At 40.6% G+C, this 16,532-nt stretch overlaps 1 protein-coding gene across 7 annotated transcripts in view; it reads left to right on the top strand.

Annotated features, from left to right (window-relative positions):
* Nucleotides 1-403: 403 nt before the first annotated feature.
* RNF14 (ring finger protein 14) overlaps nucleotides 404-16,532 on the top strand; it is a 29,347-nt gene continuing 13,218 nt past the window's right edge. The window contains exons 1-5 of one of the 7 annotated variants that reach the window (XM_070570538.1): nucleotides 3,782-3,904; nucleotides 4,372-4,512; nucleotides 6,018-6,193; nucleotides 7,409-7,578; nucleotides 8,904-9,055. In XM_070570538.1, coding sequence (XP_070426639.1) covers nucleotides 7,425-7,578; nucleotides 8,904-9,055 — 306 coding nt within the window. In that variant the 5' untranslated portion in view covers nucleotides 3,782-3,904; nucleotides 4,372-4,512; nucleotides 6,018-6,193; nucleotides 7,409-7,424. Of the gene's footprint in view, nucleotides 535-3,238; nucleotides 4,513-6,017; nucleotides 6,194-7,408; nucleotides 7,579-8,903; nucleotides 9,056-16,532 lie in introns of those variants that run through there. The other 6 variants (XM_070570537.1, XM_070570535.1, XM_070570536.1 and 3 more) reach the window with 6 other exon arrangements.

The following is a 16,532-nucleotide window of genomic DNA, read 5'->3' as shown; positions in this document are numbered from 1 at the left end:
AAAGACTTCAGGGGCCGGCCCCATGGCCGAGTGGTTAAGTTCACGCACTCCTGGGCGTGGACATGGCACCGCTCATCAAGCCACGCTGAGGTGGCATCCCACATGCCACAACTAGAAGGACCCACAACTGAAATATACAACTATGTACCGGGGGGCTTTGGGGAGAAAAAGGAAAAATAAAATCTTAAAAAAAAAAGACTTCAGGCACATGAAACTAAAGATACTTAGGTCTTATTTTTACGTAGTCTAAAAACGACATTTATTAGAAAACTCTCTTTATCCAATACTGACTTCAAAACTGGTCTCTACACATTGAGTCCATTTTAAACATTCATCCAAACTATTAACACTGCTTTGAAATTCTCACTTATGCCCTCCATCCTGTGGCCTCTGATATGAGGTCACAACATGATGTCACAATTCACCTCCTGCTCCAACTCTGTGAGAATTTCCCGAGCTGGCTCTTAGGCTCTTCACTGTTTGCGTCGGGAGGTGTCTGGCAGGATTCACCGTCTCGCCTCTGAGCTCTCGGAGGTAGGGCTGCCATGCGTTTTGCTCTTGGTTTTATTCCTTTGGCTGAACATGAATAACGATATTAGTGAATGGCTTCAGAGATTCTTCTTCCTTCCTTTGCATTTCTAAGGAGTATGTTTCCGGTTTGGGTATCTATTACAGGGGTAGTCAGGTTTCTGTTCTGTGACAGTACAGGAAATTCGGAGTGATTATTTGCATTTCAAGCTTTTCCTTCTGCGGCAGCCAGGTAAGCCCCTCTGGTGCCCCGATTTACCCACTTGGTTTCCTTTTCTCCTGGGTGCAGGACCAGCTGCATAATTTGCAGAACCCAGGGCAAAATGAAAATGCAGAGCCTCTTGTTTGAAAATTATTGAGAATTTCAAGATGGCCATAGCAGAGCATTAAACCAAGAGCAGGGCCCTTCTAAGCCTGAGGCCCTCCTCAGCACGGGGTCCTGTGTGACCGCACAGATGGCAGGTCCATGAAGCCAGTCCTGCCTGGGAGGCAGTGTTGCTGAAGACCTTCAGGATCCTGTAGGCTTGGGTTAGAGGCCTAGCTCTGCAAGTTGCTTTTCTCGGGAGAGAAGTATTTGATAAGAAAGACACAGGAGCTTATTAGATCATTAGGGGCACATTAGTTTGAAGGTTCCCAGAAGTAGGAAACAACATTTCGGCATCCCACTTAAGGGCTGAGAATAGTGCTCCGTACCTAAATTTTTAAGTATTGAGATATAATTCACATATGATAAGATTCACCCTTTGAAAGCGTACAATGCAGTGGTTTCTAGTATATTCACAAAATTGTACAACCATCACCACTATCTAATTCCACAATATTTTCATCCCTTAAAAGAAACCCCATACCCATCAGCAGTTACTTCCTGTGCCGTCCTGCCTCAGCCTCTGGCTGTCTACTTTCTGTTCCTATGGATTTGCGTGTTCTGGACATTTCATACAAATGGAATTATGCAATATGTGGCCTTTTGTGTCTGACTTCTTTCAGTTAGCATAATGTTTTCAAGCTTCATCCACGTTGTAGCATGTACTTCATTCCTTTTTACAGCTGAATAATATTCTACTGTATGAGCATTCCACATTTCGTTTATCGATTTATCCATTGATGAACACTTCAGTTGTTTCCACTTTTTGGCTATTGTGAATACTGCTGCTTTGGTGTACATTTAGGTACACTATATATAAATAAATATATACAAATGTGCTTGTATGTTTGTGTATAAGTTTTTGTGCAAACATATGTTTTTGATTCCTTTGGGTATACAGCTAGGAGTAGAACTTTTTGAGGAACTGTCAAACTGTCTTCCAAAGTGGCTACACCATTTCATATTCCCAGCAGTAAATGAGGGTTCCAATTTCTCCACATCCTATCAACACTTGTTATTATCTGTCTTTTTTTATGGCCATCCTAGTGAGTAGGAAGTGGTTTCTCATTGTGGATTTGGTATGCATTTTGCTGATGATTAATGATGTTGAGCATCTTTTCATGTGCTTACTCACCTTGTTTATCTTCTTTGGAGAAATGTCTATTCAAATCCTTTGCCTTTTTTTTTTTTTTTTTTTTGGTGAGGAAGATTGCCCCTGAGCTAACATCTGTGCCAATCTTCCTCTATTTTGTATGTAGGATGCTGCCAGAGCATGACTTGATGAGCGGTGTACAAGTGCATTCCTGGGATCACAACCTGGTGAAGCCCAGGCTGTGGAAGCAGAGTACTTGAATTTAACTGCTACACCACCCGGCTGGCCCCCCTTTGCCCATTTTTAAATTGGGTTATTTGTCCTTTCATTGTTGAGTTGCAGGAGTCCTTTGTATATTTTGGATATTAGATAAGATATTTGGATAAAGATCAGAGACATGATTTGCAAATATTTTCTCCTATTCTGTGGATTGTCTTTTCACTTTCTTGATAGTGTCCTTTGAAGAACAAAAGCTTTCAATTCGGAATTAATTTGGATCTAATTTATCTATTTTGTTGTTGTTGTTGCTTGTGCTTTTGGTGTCATATCTAGGAAACTATTGCCTAATCCAAGTTCACAAAGATTTACTCCTACATTTTCTTCTAAGAGTTTTCTAGTTTTAGCTCTTACATTTAGGTCTTTGATGCATCTGGAGTTAATTTATGTATATGGTGTGAGGTAGGGGGCATGTCATTTTAATTCCTGCTCCGTCTCTCAATAATTATCTGCCCTTCAGTAAGTTCTTGAACCTCTCTCAATTTCAATTTCCTCATTTGTAAAGAGGAGATAACAGTACCAAAATCATAAGGTTATAGTGAAGATTAGAGGAAATGTACATAGCACACTTAGCAAGGTGTTTGAAGCATCCTAACTGCTCAATGAACGCGGTAGTTACGACTGTTAACAGTATGGACGAGGAGCGAATGCTTTCATAGCGGAGGTGTCAGAAAGACGGGCAGCATTTCTCAGAAGGCAGTTGGCACGGTGTGGGGAGAGGAGGCTCGCTTAGTCTACCTGGAGGAGCAGGTCTGCACGGTCAGGGGAGTGTCCGCCTCAGGTAGACGGCTGCCTCACGATCACCTCCAGGGATTGGTCAAAGTTCTCATTCCGGAGCCCTGTCCCAGAACGACTGCAAGGAGAGCCCTGGGGGCGGGGAGCCAGAACCTTGCCTCTCCAGAGGCACACTTAAGTTTGCAGGGCTGGGGGGGGGGGGGGGGGCTGGGTAATGATAGGGGGAGTGACGGGGAGGGGGTGGGTGGTGCCCCGGCGCCACCTCGGCCCGCGGGGGGCGGTGCAGGGGCCGGGGCGGTCACGGCGGCTGCGCAGAGCCCTCCCCACGCCGGGGCAGCCCCAGCCGGATCCGCTCCGCTCAGCTGACAGCTCCGCAGGCGGAAGAGGCGGCGCGCAGGTGGAGCCGGGTGTCTGCGGGCCGGGCCGGAGTTGCGGTGAGGGAACCTGGGGTACGGGCGGAGGGCGGAGGGCGGAGGGCGGAGGGCGGAGGGCGGAACTTTCGGGCCGGCGCGGCGGGGCGGCCGGAAGGGACTGTGGGGCGGCGCTCGAGGCGGAGAAGGCGGCCGGGCCGGGACTGCTCAGTGGGCCTCAGCTCCCCAAACTCGGGACGGGGCGCCCCCAGCCCGGCCCGGCTAAGACCCCCCGGGGCGCTCAGAGGAGGAAGGAGGAGGTCCAGGGGCCCTGCTCCTTCGGGACGCCCGGGGCGGGTTCACACGGCCGCACAGCGCCCTCTGACCCGACGCCTGGGCGGCGGCGAGGCCTGGTCCTGCCCCTCGGCTTCAGGTGAGTCGCACCGACAGCGACGCGGCCCGCGGGGTGGCGAGCGGTGGAGACTCCGGCGGCAGCACCGATGCCGGAGCGGCGGCGGGGCCCGGGGCTGAAGTCCGCGCGGGGTGGCTGGCGAAGGAGTAGGATTTTCCCAGGCCCAAGGGAAGCCGGCGGAGGAGGGGCTTCCCTCCCGCGGGGAGCGGTCTCCGGTTTGCCAGAACTGATATTAAACTTAACGCCGCTCGTCTGCTGGCGCCGGGTTTATTCTAGCGCCTGCGTTACAGATGAAGAAACAGGGTGGTCTGAATCTAGATTTAGTTAAATATTAGCGGTGTGACCTTGGGCCAGAAAGGGATTTAAATGGTCATTTTGTTCTCATCTGTGTAATGGAAATAGTAATACGACTTGCTTCCTTGGGGTTGTGGGAACCTAACGGGAGTTAAGGCGTTGAAGGGGCTTAGCACGATGCCTGACACCCGGCACTGTTCTTGCTGTTATTGTGACGACCGACCCCACCTCCTGCTTCTAGTGGGTTGTCGCAGAGCAGTCACTGAACCTTGTAATTCTGGTCCCCAATTTCAGCACACTGCATCTCACCCCAATTCAGTTCTGATTTTTTCCAGCGTTTAATGCAAGGCAGTGCTAGATGCTGAGAACAGTACACAGATGCAAAAGACTTGATCCTCGCCCTTAAGGAACTAATGGTCTGGAAGGAGAAGTACAAGTTCATAAACTACTGTAATGCAAGGTGGGGTGTGACAATGTCCTAAGAAAGTTACAGTAAAAAGGTTTGCTGGATTTTTAGAGAAAAACGTGGGCCTAATTGGAAATTTCTACATGGAATAGGGGCTTTGGCTGTAGGTCTTGAAGACTGGAAAGCGTCGGAAGGAAATATGGGTCAGCAGCATGAATTAAGGGGTTGGGCCTCAGTGGAAGCTTCAGAAGCTGGGGTCTCGTGGGGTAGGTCATGAGGAGCTGTTGACTGGAAACACTGCTTGAAGTAGAGCTTGTCAATCCTGGCTGCATTTTTTTTGAAAATTTTTTTTAAGTTTTTGGTGAGGAATATTGGCCCTGAGCTAACATCTGTTGCCAGTCTTCCTCTTTTTTATTTTATCTGCTCCCCAGGTCTCCAGTACATAGTTGTATATCCTAGTTGTAAGTCATTCTTGTTCTTCTATGTGGGATGCTGCCAACGCATGGCTTGATAAGAGGTTTGTAGGTCTGTGCCTGGGATCCCAACTGGCGCTGAAGTGGGGCAGGCAAACTTAACCACTCGGCCCTGGGGCCAGCCCCCTGGCTGTACTTTAGAATCACATGGAGAGCTTGGATAGCTACTGATGCCTGATTTAATTGCTATGGGGAATGGCCTGGGTATTGAGATTTAAAAAAGCAGCTTCTTGGGTGATTCTAATGTGCAGACAAGATGGAGAACAGTAATCTCCAGAAACTTTATAAATTTGTCTCTCATCCCATTTATAAATGTTTAAACAGGAAGAAACAAAAAGTTTATGCTATCACCCTGTACTGTGCCTGGTAAAATTGTTAAGATTAAATAAGGTAATGTGAAAGGACCTAAATACAGTACATAGTAGGTGCTCAATAAATGTAAATTGATTCTGAATTTCATTCTTAGCTTGTTTGGGAGTTACACATCTGAGAATCTGATTTAAAAATTATAGTTTCGTGTAATATTTTTGCATACAATTTCAGGGTATTCATAGGATTCTCCATAACCCGTCTGTGGACCACCCTCCCCTCCCCCTCACTCCCAGTTAAGAAGCCTGGCTCTAAAGCATTTAGAATAGAACTTAAAACTTTGTGTGTGTGTGTTGTGCAAGCGCTTTTGTTGTTTTGTTTTGTTTTGTTTTTAAGTGTCCTGCTATCAGGAGAGAGGAAAAACTGTTGGGGGATAGGAAATGAAGGAATAGAAGAAGCAGAAGAGGAAAGGAGAAAAACACAAACCCAAGATGATGTTTATTATGGGGCATGTCCTCTCATATGACTTTGGTTTTCCTCCTCAGCTCCTCCCAGGGCTGAAGGCAGTCAGATAAGAAGGCCTGTCTCATTGCTGGGGACATGCAAGTGCCTCTGTAGCCACGTGACACAGTTGGGCTGCCCTAGGAGAGTAATATGCAGCTGAAGATTAGGACTTACTATGCGTTAGCATGTGTTTGATTTAAGTGGTGATAATGGAAATTCAGGATTTAATTTGGAGAGGGTCCTAACACCATCTTTTGTATTTTTTTTCTACAGATGGCAAGATTTCTATAGTATATCTAGTATGAGTTCCACATCTTGGCCTCTTATCCAGCTTCAGCAGTCTTCTCTTGACCATCTGGAGAATAAATGGAATTTCCATGAATTCCAAATTCTGAACTGAAATACAGACTGCAGTGTTAATATCCTTTTCTTCTGGTTGTTATTAACAGGTACTAACTGACCTCAAATAGAACATGTCACTGTGTTCTGTTTGGGAGAGGGATGCAGCTTAAGCAGAACCAGTATCATCTGCTGAAAGAAATCATTTTTTGAAAATGGAATCATTTTAAATGAATTTGTCTAAATTTTATAGTGTCACCTTTTATAGCATGAAAAACCATGTCCTAACTTTTCAATTTTGTACAATTGCAATTTAAAAAAAATATTTTAGTCAAGAGGGAGCATATTTGTAAGTGCAGTTGTAGTCCAATATTTCAGTTGACAGAAGGGTAATTTTTGTTGTTTTATTAAAGTAATTTTCATAGATTCTCATTACATGTTTTTTCCATATTTAATTATCTGAAATTGTGGTGCATTTTTCAGTTGCTGCAATTAAAAAGCATTGATTCACACTTTAATTGTAGCAAATTTTTATTCTTAGTGTTACCTAAAATAATGGTAAATCTTAAAATTGATTTGATAAAATCTGGTGATATTTCAAAAATTTAATGTTATTTTGCTGCTTCTTCAGTGATCTAACTCTCTTATATAGTATACGTCCTTGTAACATTCTCCAGAACAGGATATTCTCAACGGGGAGCAATTTTATGCACCCCCCCCTCTGTGGGGGAGGGGACCTTTGCCTATGGCTTGAGATATTTTTGATTGTCACAACTCTTGAGGGAAAGGGACACTATTGGCATCCAAGTAGGTTGAAGCCAGGGATGCTATTACATATCCTAAAATGCACAGAACAGCCTCCCACAACAAAGAATGATTTGTTCCAAGATTTCAATAGTGCTGAGGTTGAGAAAACCTGCCCTAGAGATTCGTGTGGGTTTTTAAAATTCATTTGTTTTTAAGAGGTGTATCAAATACACTTTGACTCCTTTTGTGGGCAAGGCACTTTGCTAGGTCTAGTGGGCAAGTCAAAGTAATGAGTGATTTGTCCTTTTTAAAAAAATGTTTTTAATTGTGCTTTTTCCCCCCTGAATTAGCCATACCTAACTGATAAAGAAGCACCACAACTATCTTTTTTGGAAAACCTGTTACTATTGCAAAGCTACTAGAATAGTAAATATGCCTGTCATTTTTAGTTTAGCAGAAAGAGGAGAATATTGATTAATCCTTTGTAGTTGTTTGGGAGCAATTTTGTTTTTGGTACCACTAGACTTTTCCAAACTGTGCCTTTTCTCTTCTTAACTGATTTGAGTGATTGTCTTCAGCTCCTCAGAAAATTAAATGTCGTCAGAAGACCGAGAAGCTCAGGAGGATGAATTGCTGGCCCTGGCGAGTATTTATGATGGAGATGAATTTCGAAAAGCAGAGTCTGTCCAAGGGGGAGAAACCAGGATCTTCTTGGACTTGCCTCAAAATTTCAAGATATTTGTGAGCGGTTAGTTAATAATATTCTCTTAAACAGATTTTTCTAAATAAAGGTTATTCTCAATTTCTTAGTGTACCCTAAATTATTTATCATCTTGTGTTTATAGGTATTAGTGATAGGTGGTAGGATTACAGAGTTAATGCATGTTTCTGTTTTAATTGAAAATTGGGCTGAGGGGTAAGTGGTTTTTGATGTGATTTGGCTTTTTGACCACTGACTTGGGATATTATCCTGCATGTTTCATGCATCCTGATCTTCTTCTAACTAGCAATTCATTAGCCATGAGTCATTGGCTGTTAAATAGGGATAATAAAAGAGAAAATGAGATAATGTACATGAAAACAGTTGGAAAGCTTTAAAGTACTGTGATGGTTGTTAATACTGTTAGGTTTCCAGAATCATTTCAACTACGATAGACATTTGACATGTGCTGTTACTCTGTGGCCTTTTGCTTCAGAAAAAACTGCCACTGTTTTTTTGAGGAAGATTAGCCCTGAGCTAACATCTACTGCCAGTCCTCCTCTTTTTGCCAAGGAAGACTGGCTCTGAGTTATCATCCATGCCCATCTTCCTCTACTTCATATGTGGGACGCCTACCACAGCATGGCGTGCCAAGCGATGCCATGTCTGCACCCAGGATCCGAACCGGTGAACCCCAGGCTGCTGAAGCAGAACAGGTGCACTTAATCGCTGCGCCACTGGGCCGGCCCCAAAACTGCCACTTTTGATACAAATGTTCACAGAAGACTGTTGGATACTTTCTCAAAAGAGAAGTAATTTCTCTTTTTCTCTTCTATATAGGCATTGAGTAAAGAACGTGTGATCATTTAAAATGAAACTTTGATTGTGAGAGTGTTGTGTGCTGTATCTTGCCCTCAATCCTGAGATCATTGTGTTGGCACAAATTCTCCCAACTGTGATTCATGGGTAGTTGGGACATGCTGGTCTAAGTAAGTCATGGCTCTTTGGTAGAAATAAACATCCCTTTCTCTAGATTGTGTCTTTAATCAACTACTGTAAAACAACCACAACAGAAACCATTGTGTATTACTTGATCATTAGTGTTGGGAATTGTACTCAAAAGTGTATACAAAAGTAAGTTGTGTATCTTCATTACAAATTTCATGGTGCTTAGTAGATTTTTCAAGGGGTTACAAAATTTTTTTAAGGTGGCAGCTACGAAATTAAAATTAGAGTGTAGAAAGTCTTTTGGGGAGGGTTTTTATCCCCTCAGCTAAAGCATTATGTCTCTCTTGAGCACTGGTCTACGGTAATGGACACTCAAGCTCAAGCATTGACCAATTGATCCTTTCTCATCTTTGTTTTTGGTTCAGGCAATTCAAATGAGTGTCTCCCGAATAGTGGCTTTGAATACACCATTTGCTTTCTGCCTCCACTTGTGCTGAACTTTGAACTGCCACCAGATTATCCATCCTCCTCCCCACCTTCATTCACACTTAGTGGCAAATGGCTGTCACCAACTCAGGTTAGACCCGAAACTTAATTTCGCCTATCCGTTTTTAAAAACTTGAAAACTCATCTTTAATTGAAGACTACCTTAATGATCTTGAATTCAGTGCATGAAGAACAAATGGCTTTGATTTTGTAGTTTTTTTCCCTTCATGAATCCTAATGTTAATGAATTGAAAATGTTTGATGTTTTAGAAAGGAAGGGCATTAATTAGAATGATTAATCATTATGAATTGCAGTAGGAGTAATTTTTAATCAAGTATATTGTTTCTTGTCTTACTATTTTCCCATTTAATCTGTATTATAATGGAGACTATAAGGTCTTCCTTATTTTTCCTAGATGTTGGTATTACTTTTTTTTCTTAGTTTCTTATCCATTCCTTAAATGAAAGATTTAATTGTAATTAGAAGGACTAAAATTGAGCTAATGTGGTTATAATAATTTCCTAAATTAAACGTAATTTTTAAGTAAAAATAACAAGTGCTTTTATTTTTAAAGATCTGTACACTTTAATAACAAGTAACTGTTGATTGGTCTTACATAGATGTAAATGCACGCAGATAGAAATGTGTGTGATTCCTGTAGATATCTCATGAAGGCTTGAGACTTTATATTATAAGCCTTTGTTTCCTCCAGGTTATATATCCTTTTCTAGTAATAACTTCAACTCTTGATTGAGACATAAATATGGCTTGAAGCTAATATAAAGTATTCTGGGATAGATAATGGATCAATAGCAACTACTTTTCTAGAAGTCATGATGAAGATTGATAGGCTTATATATATTAAGACAAAAGCTGTCAGATACGTGACCTCAAGGAGCTTGTCAGTTTTTCCTTTTTGATCATGTGGTTTTCATTCCCCTCCCCTAGTCCAGTTATTTGGTAAAAGAGCTTTTGTAAAATTGAGTTTATGATTTAAAAACAAAATTAAACTTTAAAAAAGGATAATATGAGTAGAATAAAAAGGAATATTACCTTACATTCTAATATCTGTGCCAGAGGCAATACATGCAAGATAGCCCAAGAATATCAGGCTGTTTGACATTTAGATCACTGGGAGTTGACTGAATTATTTAGATATTTATAGTCCCCTTTCTCCAGCGAGCTCTTGATACTTTATATCCATGGACATGTGTGCATACACACACGCACAAAACAAGGACGGATTAACTGGGTGTGTGGTTGCAGTTTCAGATTCCAGCCAAATAACCTCTGCTTAAGGCTGACTTTTGGGGGTATGAGGAGGGGAAAGTTGTTTATTATTTCATGTGTTACAGCTGAAATTACAGTAGGATTCTCTATCAAATCTGTGTACATATAATTGACATTTTAATTGGTCTCTTATGTTCCTACTTGGTTCAGTTGCTGGGCCGTGATTCCGTGTGTTAAGAATTTCACCTGTTGATAGTGAAGTTACTGCATGGACCTGTCTTTCACTGAATTGGGGTTGGTAGATAGAAGGGAAGTGGGTTTAGTTTTCTAGTGTTTTCAGTTATTTCTCCCCCGATTCTCTTGCTCTTTTCTTCTCTCTCTTTCCCCCTCCCTCACACTTATGTGCATCCCAGCTGCCTCTTTTGAGAAGGGACTAGAGAAGAGAAAAAGATGGAGGAGAATGGCTTCTTTTTTTTTTTTTTTGAGGAAGATTAGCCATGAACTAACATCTGCTGCCAATCCTCTTCTTTTTGCTGAGGAAGACTGGCCCTGAGATAACATCTGTGCCCATCTTCCTCTACTTTATATGTGGGATGCCTACCACAGTATGGCGTGCCAAGCGGTGCCATGTCCGCATCCAGGATCCGGACCGACGAACCCCGGTCCGCCAAAGCGGAACGTGTGTACTTAACCGCTGTGCCACCGGGCCGGCCCGAGAATGGTTTCTTCATTGGACTTGATGGCTCACACAGCGCTCATAGCTTCCCTTTTAGTATTTATTACATTTTACAGATTTCAGCAGGCTTCTCAGAAGCATGGTTGATCTTATGAGCATATTCATGCAAATGTGAAAAAGGATTAATTGTCCAGTCTTGAACTGTGTTTAACACAATAAGTATCTAGGTTCAATAAGTGTTTAAGTTCGTGCCTGTGTAGAATTTAGTGAAAAGCACTATGCAGAGCAAGGGACAGAAAATGTAGTCCTTTTTCACTTATTTCTATTTACAAAATTTGTTTGCCTCTGAAAGTCTTAATTTTTATATTTATCTAAAAAGAAAAGCTGCTTATAATTCCTGAACTCTACTTAGAAATATTTTACATTTCTAATGGAAAATCCTCTTATATTTGTCTTTCAAATTGAACAGACCAGTTGTTTTTTTTTTTTAAGATTTTATTTTCCTTTTTCTTCCAAAGCCCCCCGGTACATAGTTGTGTATTTTCAGTTGCGGGTCATTCTAGTTGTGGCATGTGGGATGCTGCCTCAGCATGGCTTGATGAGCGGTGCCATGTCCACACCCAGCATTCAAACTGACAAAACCCTGGGCCGCCAAAGCAGAGTGTGCAAACTTAACCACTCGGCCACAGGGCCGACCCCTGAACAGGCCACTTTTAAGGAGGAAAAGTTGAAATAGTTTAAACTTTGGTTGCTTAGCTTAGGAAGTATGAGCTTTCCCTATGGCTGCCAAACCCTGTTGATGGCTTGTAATCATGTCCAGGTTCAATATCAGTCTGTCTCCATTAACCAGGATCTGGGGTAAACTCAGATTCCTTAGTTAAAACCAGCTTGTAAATCCAAATAACAAGGACTCTGAGGTTGGATTCTGTTAGTAATTCTTTCCTATGAATTGGCTTTTTTTTTTTTATTAAGATTATGAAAGTTTACAACCTTGTGAAATTTCAGTTGTACATTATTGTTAGTCATGTTGTGGGTACACCACTTCACCCTTTGTGCCCTCCCCCCACCCCCACCCCCCTTTCCGCTGGTAACCACCAATCAGTTCTCCTTGTCTGTATGTTAACTTCCACCTATGAGTGGAGTCATATAGAGTTCGTCTTTCTCTGTCTGGCTTATTTTGCTTAACATAATACCCTCAAGGTCCAGCCATGTTGATGCGAATGGGACGATTTTGTCCTTTTTTTATGGCTGAGTAGTATTCCACTGTGTATATATACCATATCTTCTTTATCCAATCATCAGTTGCTGGGCACTTAGGTTGGTTCCACGTCTTGGCTATTGTAAATAATGCTGCGATGAATATAGGGGTGCATGGAACTCTTGGAATTGCTGATTTCTGGTTCTTAGGATAGATAACCAGTAGTGGGATGGCTGGGTCATGAGGTATTTCTATTTTTAACTTTCTGAGAAATCTCCATACTGTTTTCCATAGTGGCTGCACCAGTTTGCATTCCCACCAACAGTGTATGAAGATTCCTTTTTCTCCACAACCTCTCCAACATTTGTCACTCTTGGTTTTGGATATTTTTGCCATTCTAACAGGTGTAAAGTGATATCTTAGTGTAGTTTTGATTTGCATTTCCCTGATGATTAGTGATGATGAGCATCTTTTCATGTGTCTGTTGGCCATCCTTATATCTTCTTTGGAGAAATGTCTGTTCATGTCCTCTGCCCAGTTTTTGATTGGGTTGTTTGATTTTTTGTTGTTGAGCTGTGTGAGTTCTTTATATATTATGGAGATTAACCCTCTGTCGGATAAGTAGCTTGTAAATATGTTTTCCCAATTAGTGGGCTGTTTTTTTGTTTCAATCCTGTTTTCCCTTGCCTTGAAGAAGCTCTTTAGTCTGATGAAGTCCCATTTAGTTATTCTTTCTATTGTTTCCCTCATCTGAGGAGTTATGGTGTCCGAAAACATTCTTTTGAAACTGATGTCAAAGAGTGTACTGCCTATATTCTCTTCCAGAAGACTTATTGTTTCAGGCCTAATCTTTAGGTCTTTGATCCATTTCGAGTTTATTTTTGTGAATGGTGAAAAACAATGGTCAATTTTCAATCTTTTACATGTGGCTGTCCAGTTTTCCCAGCACCATTTGTTAAAGAGACTTTCTTTTCTCCATTGTAGGCCCTCAGCTCCTTTGTCAAAGATTAGCCGTCCATAGATGTGTGGTTTTATTTCTGGGCTTTCAGTTCTGTTCCATTGATCTGCGCACCTGTTTTTGTAACAGTACGATGCTGTTTTGATTACTGTAGCTTTGTAGTATGTTTTGAAATCAGGGATTGTGATGCCTCTGGCTTTGTTTTTCTTACTCAGGATTGCTTTAGCAATTCGGGGTCTTTTGTTGCCCCATATGAATTTTAGGATTCTTTGTTCAATTTCTGTAAAGAATGTCTTTGGGATTCTGATTGGGATAGCGTTGAATCTGTAAATTGCTTTAGATAGTATGGACATTTTAACTATGCTTATTCTTCCAATCCATGTGCATGGAATGTCTTTCCATCTCTTTATGTTGTCATCAATTTCTTTCAAGAAAGTCTTGTAGTTTTCATTGTATAAATCTTTCATTTCCTTGGTTAAATTTATCCCAAGGTATTTTATTCTTTTCGTTGCGATTGTGAATGGGATTGTGTTCTTGAGTTCTTTTTCTGTTAGTTCATTGTTAGTGTATAGAAATGCTACTGATTTATGTATGTTGATTTTATACCCTGCAACTTTGCTGTAGTTGTTGATTGTTTCTAATAGTTTTCCTATGGATTCTTTGGGGTTTTCTATATATAAGATCATGTCGTCTGCAAACAGCAAGAGTTTTACTTCTTCATTGCCTATTTGGATTCCTTTTATTTCTTTTTCCTGCCGAATTGCTCTGGCCAACACCTCCAGTACTGTGTTGAATAGGAGTGGTGAAAGTGGGCACCCTTGTCTTGTTCCTGTTCTCAGAGGGATGGCTTTCAGTTTTTGTCCGTTGAGTATGATGTTGGCTGTGGGTTTGTCATATATGGCCTTTATTATGTTGAGGTACTTTCCCTCTATACACATTTTATTGAGGGTTTTTATCATAAATGGATGTTGGATCTTGTCGAATGCTTTCTCTGCATCTATTGAGATGATCATGTGGTTTTTCTTTCTCATTTTGTTAATGTAGTGTATCACGTTGATTGATTTGCGGATGTTAAACCATCCCTGTGTCCCTCATATAAATCCCACTTGATCATGGTGTATAATCTTTTTGATGTATTGCTGTATTTGGTTTGCCAGAATTTTGTTGAGGATTTTTACATCTATGTTCATCAGTGATATTGGCCTGTAGTTTTCCTTCTTAGTGTTGTCCTTGTCAGGTTTGGGGATCAGAGTGATGTTGGCTTCATAGAATGTGTTAGAGAATGCTCCATCTTCCCCAATTTTCTGGAATAGTTTGAGAAGGATAGGTATTAAATCTTCTTTGAATGTTTGGTAGAATTCTCCAGAGAAGCCGTCTGGTCCTGGACTCTTATTTCCGAGGAGGTTTTTTATTACTGTTTCTATTTCTTTACTTGTGATTGGTCTATTCAGATTCTCTATTTCTTCCTGATTCAGTTTGGGGAAGTTGTAAGAGTCTAGGAATTTGTCCATTTCTTCTAGGTTGTTCAATTTGTTGGCATATAGTTTTTCATAGTATTCTCTTATGATCCTTTGTATTTCTTTGGTATCCATTGTGATTTCTCCTCTCTCATTACTAATTTTATTTATTTGAGATTTCTCTCTTTTTTTCTTAGTGAGTCTGGCTAAGGGTTTGTCGATTTTGTTAATTTTTTCAAAGAACCAACTCTTTGTTTCATTGATCCTTTCTACTGTCTTTTTTGTATCAATATCGTTTATTTATGCTCTAATTTTTATTATTTCCCTCCTTCTACTGACTTTGGGCGTTGTGTGTTCTTTTTCTAATTCTGTTAGGTGTCGTTTGAGGTTGCTTAGGTGAGATTTTTCTTATTTAGTGAGGTGAGCCTGTATTGCAATGAATTTCCTTCTTACGACTGCTTTTGCTGCTTCCCAAATCAGCTGGTATGGTGTGTTTTTATTTTCATTTGTCTCCAGATAATATTTGATTTCTTCTTTAATTTCTTCAATAATCCATTGTTTGTTCAGTAGCATGTTGTTTAGACTCCACATTTTTGCACTTTTCCCTGCTTTATTCTTGTAGTTGATTTCTAGTTTCATAGCATTATGATCAACTCTCTTGTATTTATTGATGCTTGCTTTGTTTCCCAAGATATGGTCTATCCTTGAGAATGTTCCATGTGCACTTGAAAAGAATGTGTAACCTGCTGTTTTTGGATGAAGTGTTATATACATATCTATTAAGTTCATCTGGTCTAGTTTTTCATTTAATTCTATAATTTCCTTGTTGATTTTCTGTCTGGATGATCTATCCATTGGTGTTAATGGGGTGTTGAGTTCCCCTACTATTACTGTATTTTTGTTGATGTCTCCTTTTAGTTCTGTTAAGAGTTGCTTTACAAATTTTGGTGCTCCTGTGTTGGGTGCGTATATATTTATAAGTGTTATGTCATCTTGTTGGAGTGTCCCTTTTATCATTATATACTGTCCTTCTTTGTCTTTCTTTATCTGTTTTACTTTGAAGTCTACTTTGTCTGATATTAGTATAGTGACACCTGCTTTCTTTTGTTCATTATTAGCTTGGAGTATTGTCTTCCATCCCTTCTCTCTGAGTCTGTGTTTGTCTTTGGGGCTGAGGTGTATTTCCTGGAGGCAGCATATTGTTGGGTCTTGTTCTTTGATCCATCCTGCCACTCTGTGTCTTTTGATTGGACAGTTCAGTCCATTTACATTTAGAGTGATTATTGAAATGTAGGGGCCTACCGCTGCCATTTTATCTCTTGTTTTCTGGTTCTCTTGCATTTCCTTTGTTTCTCGTCCCATGATTTCTGGATTACTAATTCAGGTATGTAAATTTCTGTATTGGGTATCTTCTTATTTGTAATTTGTGTCTTTATTCTTGTTATTTGTTTAGTGGTTACCAGATGGTTAGTATAAAACATCTCATAGATGAGACAGTCCATTTTCTGATAGCCTCTTATTTCCTTAAATTAAAACCTTCCATCCCTTTTCTCTTCCCCTTCTAGGTTGTTATTGTCAGATTTTTTTTTTTTCCTCTTCTTTCTTGTGTTGTGAGTTTGTGGTTAAAATGACAGGGTTATATTTATTCTTGGTGTTTCCCTTCCTTTTATCTTTAATGTTTTATTTAACTTTTGCTAACCTATTCTGATGGAGAGCTGCTACCATCTGTTATTGTCCTTCTACTTATCTCCTTTGCTCTTGGTTTTGTAACCCCTTTCCTTTTTTTGATTTTTCAGGTATGAGGGTTTTCCTGAGCATTTCTTGAAGAGGAGGTGTTGTGGCAATGAACTCCCTTAATTTTTGTTTATCTGAGAAAGTTTTTATTTCTCCATCGTATTTGAAGGATATTTTCACTGGGTAGAGTATTCTTGGCTGCAGGTTTTTGTCCTTCAGAGTTTTGAATATATCATTCCACTCTCTTCTAGCCTGTAAAGTTTCTGCTGATAGCCTTATGGGGGTTCCTTTGTAGGTTATTTTCTTCTGCCTGG

Source organism: Equus przewalskii, chromosome 13 (assembly GCF_037783145.1).
Source record: "Equus przewalskii isolate Varuska chromosome 13, EquPr2, whole genome shotgun sequence".
Lineage (NCBI taxonomy): Eukaryota > Metazoa > Chordata > Mammalia > Perissodactyla > Equidae > Equus > Equus przewalskii.
The sequence above is the reverse complement of the archived record's forward strand: the minus strand, read 5'-3'. Positions and strand labels throughout refer to the sequence as shown.